Consider the following 8744-nt stretch of genomic DNA (forward strand, 5'->3'; position numbering starts at 1 on the left):
GGATCACAAGTTCAAAGTCATCCTCATTGAGGCCCTAAGCAACTTAGTGAGACCCTGTTTCATAATAAAAAGGGCTGGGGATGTGGCTTAGTGGTTCAGTGCCCCTGGGTTCAATCCCTGGTACCAAAAAAAAAAAAAAAAAAAACATTGAATATACAACCCTATCCTGACTAGTTAAATAAACCTCTCTGGGGATAAGGCTGAGGAATTAGATATGTTACAGAACCTTCCCAAGTGATTATAATGTGCAGCCAAGATTGAAAACCAGTTTTCTAGTTTTGTATTTTAGGGTCACATGACAGTTGTTCTCCCTAGCACTTAACTCAGATAAGGTTTGAAATAAATCTTTGTGATTCAGAATGACATATTACATTAAAATGAAGCTCTATTTTACATGTGAGTCATTTTTCCTTTTAAGAAATTTATCAGAATTTGGGATTTTGTCCTTAGAAAAAATATCAGTTGTAAATTTTGTCATTTTTTATTCCTAATAGATGCTAACATTTTTAATGTTGGTGAGACTTTCTACCCTTTGTCCAAGTGCGGTACTACAGAGGTTGGACCGACTTGTTGAGCCATTACGTGCCACATGTACAACTAAGGTAATCCTTAATAGACATCAACGTAGACTATCCTGGGTGTAGGATTTATGGAGTGTGGAGAAAGGGCCAGGGTCTGTTTACCATGTAAGATTAAAATGTTAAAATTTTGTGACTATGTAATTATTTTTTGCTTTATAAGTCTTTTCATTTAAAAATAAAAAGTTTAGGGAAACAAAAACCATGTTTCTTTTTCTTGTGTAACTTTGAATTTAGGATTGGTAGCTTTTTCTGAGGTTTCCAAATTTAATTATTCTAACTTCATATGTAGCAGTTGATCTAAAAATAACCTATTGTTTTATGAACTGTAGCACTGTTAAATGTTATTTTTATTGCTATAATAATATGATATGTATTTTAAAGTACCCATGTAGAATAAGATGTGATATTCAGTTCTGGTTAGGGAGGGAAACATAGGAGACTTCATATGAGGGTGATGATATTTGAAATTAACCTTGGAAAATGATTTTTTAGACCAAGAAGGTTAAACAAGGTTTTTAAATATCAAGTAATTACGTGAATAAAGGCATGGAGATGTTATTATATGGCATTTGAAGAATCATGAATAAGGCCAAAGTAGGATTTGCTTAGCAGATGATATTCCCCAAGTTTCACTTTTTGTTTCAATCATGTGGGTCTGGATTTTCTGTGTAAATTCCTATAAAAGAAAAAGAGACAGCTTCTGCTTTGAAAGAAGTTTAATTCTGGCTATACTTAAAATATAAAGTGCCCTTTGGACCTCTGATAGTAATTTTGCTTATTTACCAGGAATTCCTGTGTGCTTAATTTTGTTTATGTAAGCTATCTTTTATAGCATGTAATTTAAATTTACTTCCTATTACAGGTAAAGGCAAACTCAGTAAAGCAGGAGTTTGAAAAACAAGATGAATTAAAGCGATCTGCCATGAGAGCAGTAGCAGCACTGCTAACCATTCCAGAAGCAGAGAAGAGTCCACTGATGAGTGAATTCCAGTCACAGATCAGTTCTAACCCTGAGCTGGCAGCCATCTTTGAAAGTATCCAAAAAGATTCATCATCCACTAATTTGGAATCAATGGACACTAGTTAAATGCTTGTTCAATACTGGGACCATTACATTTGACCATATAATGCACTGAATTGACAAGTTAATCATAAGACATGGAAACAGAAGTGTCTAAAAGCTTCAAAATGTTCCACTTTTTTTTCCTTCATGGAGACAGTTTGTTCAGCTTTCTTCCATTGTTGTTTTGTAGCATTTATTTGAGAAATGTGTATTTCCATAATCCAGAGGTTGTGAAACCACTAATGTTTTAGTGGTTAGAAGCAACATTTAAAATGGAAACTAAAAGTTAGGACTTACAGAGTGTGGAGATAGAATCCAGTATCTATTTACCCTGTAATGTTTAGGATTAAAATGTTAAAATTTTGTGACCATGAATTTCTTTGTTTTATAAATTTTCTCATTTAAAAATCAATTCTGCAAGACAAAAAAAAAAAAAAACCGTTTCTTTTTCTTGTATAATTTTTTGTTTCAGCAACACAAATTGATTTTTAGCTGGCAGACAAGAATATCCATATAAAATTTGTTACATTTCAGAGGATTTGGCAGTTTTGAAAGGATAATAAGGTATCATTTTTAAGTATGAGGATTAACAATGTCCCTGTTGCACACACTAATTTTGCATGAGCAAGTTTACAAATATGTATTGTCTGTAAAGAAGCATGTGCAGATTATTCATAATACAAAAGTTAAAATAAGTATTACTAGTGCAATTTTCAGATATTTATTTTTGCACAGAAAACATATCTGGAGAGAGAGGAGTAAATTTTGAAACTTTGGTTTTCTTAATGCCAGTGTGAATTTGCAAATGTTTTCAGCAAATCAAGTCACAGGAACAATTTGCCACTTTTTTTCTATTATAGATTTTCTTACACATTTAAAATTTGAATATTTAAGTACTCAGTTTTCTTCAGTTACCCATTGGTGTGCGTGTGTTTCCACCTACAACTTCTTAAAGCTAGATCTTTCTTTCATTACTGTTGAAAGTCTACATTCCTCAGCAGAGGATACAAATACTGTGTATGCTTTTGAATTTTATTTTTAGGAAAATTCTGAAGCCAGCTATCACAGGTTTGTTAACTAATCTTTTAGTTGAGTTAGATTTTTCCCCATCTCTTATAGAGCTAATTTACATATTGTGTTTGGTAAGTGTTGACTCCTTTTTCCGATTAAGGAATCTGTGCTGGGGGAACAAAGCTTTTGCGTTATAGTTGAAATTTTTTTTTAACATATCCTTCAGTGAGCTCATTTCACACTGTAGCCTCTATTCAAATTTGTGGTGCTCCTGTAACAGTAAGAACTAACTTCTGAAATAAAAGACATCTCCTAATGCTGTGCAAACATAGTTTACATGTGTTGAAGGAGGCAGTTGTTGAGTGACCAATTTCAAACTGTCTGATATTTGAAAACTGCACATTTTATTTTTGAAACTGTGAATTAGAAATACTTTACTTGCTGTATTACTTCCTGCTTTAACAACCAATAATGCAGTGGTTTTAATTGATAACATACTGTGGTTATTAGATTAAGAGCTTGATTTTTGAATGTTCCAATGATAACACAGAAGACGTTGCTACTAGTGAGAATTTTGATTAGTACATTGACTTAAAGTTGGTTGCATTTCAAAATATGGCAGGTGAAAATCTTATACCAGAATTTGCATAAAATTGTAATAGAAATTTATTTTGAGATGTAGTATATTATGTCCTATGCATTATTGTGGTATAGATATTGTGGATATATTTAAGGTTTTGGTTACATAGTTTCACAATAAACTACAATACTGCAGGCTTTAGGACTGAATAGGTTTGTGACATGCATATAGACTGACATACATATGTTGTGTGACTGCCTTAGTTAATTGCCTAAAATTAAGTTTTGTTTTTTTTTTTTATTTAACTTCCAAGATGCATGTTATGGGGTTTTTTGGGTTTTGTTTTGTTTTTGTCTTGCAAACCAGTTCATTTTTCTAACATAGCTGAAATTCTTAGTACTAAAGAAATATGGTTCTAGTGTTAATCTACCTATATGTACACCAGCATAACACAGTAACAGGTATGTTCAGCATTTAAATGTTGAATTATCCTGATTAACTCCATACTTCTAGGGTAATGTGGTCCACATGCTGAATTGGAAGTAGCAAGGTGCAGAGACCAGACATATTTTGTCATTTATGCTGCTTACTGTAAATGGTAAGAGGTTCTGCTTCACAATTCTCCACGTGTAGGTTCCTCAGGAGATCTAAAACTTAGCAATATGAGAACAAGCTATTTTCTGGTTTTCATGAAGACATTTAAATATTTAAATTTTAGATCTGTCTTCTATTTTTTTGAAGAAAGTTCTATGGGATTGAGTTTATTTTATCTTAAAAAAACTAAGGCAGAAAGAAAATTTGGTGTAGTAGAGCCTAACTTAAAAAGTTATTTATAAAATCAGTAGCACTGAATAACTTTTAAAATGATGGTCATGTACTTTATTAATGATATCTGAAAGCTACTCAACCATTAGTAATTAGTGTTCTTATAAGGAATACTATGATGACTTCATCACATGTTTGAGAATTTACATGATTTTTATGTAACCATAATTGAATAACGAAATTAGTCTTTTTTCTTACACTTACTTTTGGTAAATAGTAAAAAAGTTAATATGGGCATATCTAACCAGTTCTAGGGGGTATTCTGATATCTATATCTTGCTCAGCCTCAGACATGATTATATGGTCATGATTTAAGTACAAAAGGATGAGTATTCAAAATCCTCAGCCATTGAAGAATTCACTTGAGTTGTTAATTAGCCTTTTATGTTGTATTTAAAGTCATATTACAAAATATAAAGTAGTACTTTTTAATTGAAATAACATTTTCTGCCCACAATTAAATTTTATCAAAAATATAAATTGTTAAATTAATGATATTTAGAGAGTAAAGACCTCAAAAATTTCAGCAAGTAGGTTTTGGGTTCTAGCTGTACTTTGAGTTGAATCCTAATTATCAAACCATGCCCATCCCAAACTCAGACCTTTTTTTGAAATCTTAAAAATTTTCTGTGGAGTGGGAAGTTACCATTGTAGTAACAGGTCCTTTACTATTTGGAAAGTATTATTATGATAAATAGAATATCTTTATAATTTTGGTTGCTAAAATGGAACACAATATAATTATTGGCCATAGCTACCAAAAGCTCATCAGATAAAGTTATGTTCTTTTTTAAAAAAAGCAAAATGAAGTCATATTTTACCTTTCCAATACAGTAAGTTGCTTGTAACTTCTATTAATACTAGAAAAGAATTTGTGTAGACCTGTGCTGTGGTTTATGGCAAGAAGTGTTAGAAACATGTTTTTGCTCTTTGTAACTTAGGAAGTTAGCTCTGATTCCAAAATGGGATTTGTTTTTTCATCGGGCATTTTAAAAGCCAGCTTTAATTAAAACCACCAACGAGGTAATCCATATAATTGTACTTTGTTCAACCCTGTTGTAATATCAATGTGTTAGGTTTCAGAATTTTTAGGAGATGAAGTTCTGTTTTTGGAGTCTTATTACCCTGACCTTCATACCTTTAAGTTATTATTTCAGATCTGGGATGACTTTGGCAAGTTTGTTTTGCTGAGGTCTTTGGAAGTGGGGGAAAAAACTCTTGTATTATTTGAAATGAAATTCTTTACAGATTAGGGAGTATCGGAATTAGTGTATTAACTGTTGTTAGTAATGCTTGGTGCACATTGAGTGAAATTTCTCTAGAATGCTCTTACACACAAAAACTAAAGAATTGTACTTTGAGACTCTGATTAGATGATATCATAATAATGAAGAGCTATATTACTTGTTCACAGATATTTCACTTTTAAACATGATTAAAAACCCAACTACTTAGGTAAGGGCAGCTGAATATGTGCAATGCCAGTTTACCTGTAATCTTAGTATAGCATTTTTAAAAAAGATACTTGTATTTGCTTGCAATCATTACCATTAGTGAATTAAGTTAGGCTTTCCTAAGATGTCCAGAAATAAACTCCTGCTTTCCTATTTTAGAAATAAAATTCATATTATTTTAGATTAGGATTTTAGACCTTGGACTATTAGCATTTTGGACTTGGGTTTTTGTTTTTTTTTTTTTTTTGGTAATGGGGGAGTGCTGTCATGTGCATTGTAGGATATTAGCAATATCCCTGATGTTTATCCACTTGATGCCGGTAGGACCCCACATAACCCAGTTGTGACAACCAACATTGTCTCCATAGGTTGGCAGATGCCCCAGGTGAAGGGAGGCAGGCTTTGCCTCAGTAGAGAACAACAGTTTGCCAGAAAATTTGCTTGTTTCTAGCAGCAATACCCAACTGAGAGTGTATGTAGGTATTTCTCCAGAAAAGGTAAACAGAAATCTCATGTTTACATAGGCAAAGAGTTTTCAGACAATCTTAAATGTCAGTATTTTATTTTCCTAACTATATGTACTGCTTCTAATCAACCTGTTTTCTTCTACCAATTAAAACAATCATGGCTTAGTGAAAATAGGTTTCTATTCTTATGTTCTGTCTTGAGTAAATCCTTTAACCTGGAGTGTTTTTCTCTGGCTATAAAATGGCTTTTTGCATACTTGGTAGAAATATGATTATGAAGGGGGTTGTAAGGCAGTTCAAGTGCTTTTATATCAGTGCTTTTAACTTGTACTGCATACAAGTTTAGGAGCAGTAGTCATGAGCAATCAATGTACTTGAATTCTTCAGTGAAACCAGAGTATAATGGGTTTTCAAAATCATTAACTTTCTGTCCATGGGAACGGTTTGTCCATTAATTTACTTTATTGAACTAAAGGCTTGTTTCCAATATGGACATCTTTGTTTAGCTTTATGCCAAATGGTGATATTTTGTATTATAATTCCAAAATATATTTGGGAAGAATTATTAAAGTCAAGCTGACTCTAGCAGGTTTTTCTAGAATTAGTTTATGATTGGAGACAATAAAATTATTGCCTCTGTATGAATCTTGATAGAATTTTAAGGGATATGGTGCTGGTAGGCAGAAAAACTACCACAAATTTCCCATTTCTTGAAGTGGGACAGTGAGTAGTCCTTCAAATTTCTGAACCATGTCATGCCCATTTGAGAGAAAATGGCCTAATGAAAGATAAGTTAATTGCCTTTTACATAGTATTAATGCAGTATTGAAGCCTATTGGTCAGAAGTTTAAATGTCCAGAATGCTGAGTTTGGAAATCTTGAACTTCGCTACATATTTAGAAATTTTCTCTATGACTGAAAGTCTATATCCATAGTTTTAAAAAATACATTTAAAAGATTTAAATTTATTAATTTGATTCAACAACAGTTTTCCTTTAAAACAAGCCAGCAGTCATGAACAGGTTTGGCTGCTAAGAGTACCACTGCTGATAGGTACGCTGCCAGAGCCCTTACAGTGCTCTACATGTAAAGACACATAAATCTAACAACTTGTGTGTGTATTTTATGTGTGCATTTATACACACACACATATTATGGTCTGTAGTAAACCTTTTAATCTGTTTTTCTCTGACTGTAAAGTGGCTTTTTGAATACTTAATAGTAAGTATGATAATAAAGGGGGCTTTGAAGACAATTTAAGTCCTTTCAAACCAGTATACTACATATAAGCTTAAGAGCAGTAGCCATGAGCAACCAATGTACTTGAATCCTTTAGTAAAACTGGAACAATTATGTTTCCTTGTCCCTGTGCTTCCATCCCTTGTACATGGGTCATCAAGTTAAAGGCAAAGCAAATTTTATTTTCCCATCTTTTGCTACTCTTTAGTACTGTGTACTTGAGTATGTGTAATTATTAGTAAGTATTGTAATATCCAGAGAAATATAAGGTTCTTTATGATTTATGGCAGAGGTTCCTTTGGGGGGCCGGGAGCAAAACAAGCCTAAGAGGGGAAATGTATTCCATATACTAGGAATAGTATTAGAGCCTAGAGGCAAGACTATATGGTATGTTGAGGAGCTCTGTGTGGCTGTAATTTAGAAAAGGGAGAGTAATGAGTGGCTGGGAAGGGCAGAGCATAAGGGCCTTTTCAATAGTTTGAATTTGATTATAAGGATAATAGCCATAAAAAAGGCTTAAAGCCAGAGTGATCAGGTTTGTATTTTGGGGAGATAAGTTGCAGTGCAGAGAAAGGATAGGAAGGATGAGTTAGGACATATTAGGGTAGTATAGATAAGGAGTGGTAAATGTTCTGAACCATTGTAGTTTTGAAGCCGAGCTAAGAACATTTGAAGTAAACTTTGCAGGATTTAGCAAGTGATTGGATATTGGAAGCATGTGTACAGTTGCATGCTGCAATACAAGCAGCCCTCCAAACTGGTGATTCAGAACAAGATTGATTTATTCTATATGTCTTTTGGTAGCTTGGGAGGGAGAGATCTGTTTTCTATCTCATCTGGGACCCAGGATGATCAAGATGCCATTCCAAACATTGCTGGTCTTTGTAGCAGAGGGCTCTGAATGCTTTCACCTGAAATGACACACCTCTTTTGTTCACTTTTTGGTGGACAATTGAATACACATTCACAAGGCATTGGTGGGAGCAGCAAGCTCACAGTTGAGCTGGGGAACGATTCCTTTTTAAAGAAAAACAAGGGAGAGATTGAACCCATTGCATACTCCACTAGAAAATGCCATGTTCCTATTCTCAGGAATTCTTTCCAACCACCCTGCCAGTAAGTTTAAGTTCAGACCCCTCTCCCTTCTCCCTTTACTTTTCCTTCACCATTTAGAAAACCACCTTCACCTTTTCCAAAATAGCAATTTAATATTTTCTTTCTTCTTTTAAATCCATGGCACCTAGGGCTGTGGGAAATGAATTGTTTACCTTAAGCACTTTTTTTCTTTAGTATATTTCAAGTGTATTTTTCCAAACAAAAGCAGCAGTCATCCTTAATAATTTAATGTTTACATTTATCTCCCTTGATCTCCACTGTTTTTTTAAACATCTTTTTTCCTGATTTTATGTCTTTTATAGTAAATTGATAAGTTACAATTTATGTATTTATGGGGCAAAAATGACATACAGTACGAATTTTTAAATCAAGTTAATTACCACATGCATCACCTCAAATACTTTGGTG

The 8744-nt window shown here is 33.2% G+C and overlaps 1 protein-coding gene across 1 annotated transcript in view; it reads left to right on the forward strand.

The window, feature by feature from the left end:
• Positions 1–2982, forward strand: part of Cand1 (cullin associated and neddylation dissociated 1) — a 38661-nt gene extending 35679 nt beyond the window's left edge. The window contains exons 14-15 of the mRNA XM_046430635.2: positions 495–602; positions 1444–2982. Of these exons, the coding sequence (XP_046286591.1) occupies positions 495–602; positions 1444–1668 (333 nt within the window). The 3' untranslated portion in view covers positions 1669–2982. The remainder of the gene's footprint in view (positions 1–494; positions 603–1443) is intronic.
• The last annotated feature ends 5762 nt before the right edge of the window (positions 2983–8744 follow it).

Source organism: Marmota monax, unplaced genomic scaffold, assembly GCF_021218885.2.
Source record: "Marmota monax isolate L192 unplaced genomic scaffold, Marmota_monax_Labrador192_F-V1.1 WCK01_AAM20220418_F8-fsc00056, whole genome shotgun sequence".
NCBI lineage: Eukaryota > Metazoa > Chordata > Mammalia > Rodentia > Sciuridae > Marmota > Marmota monax.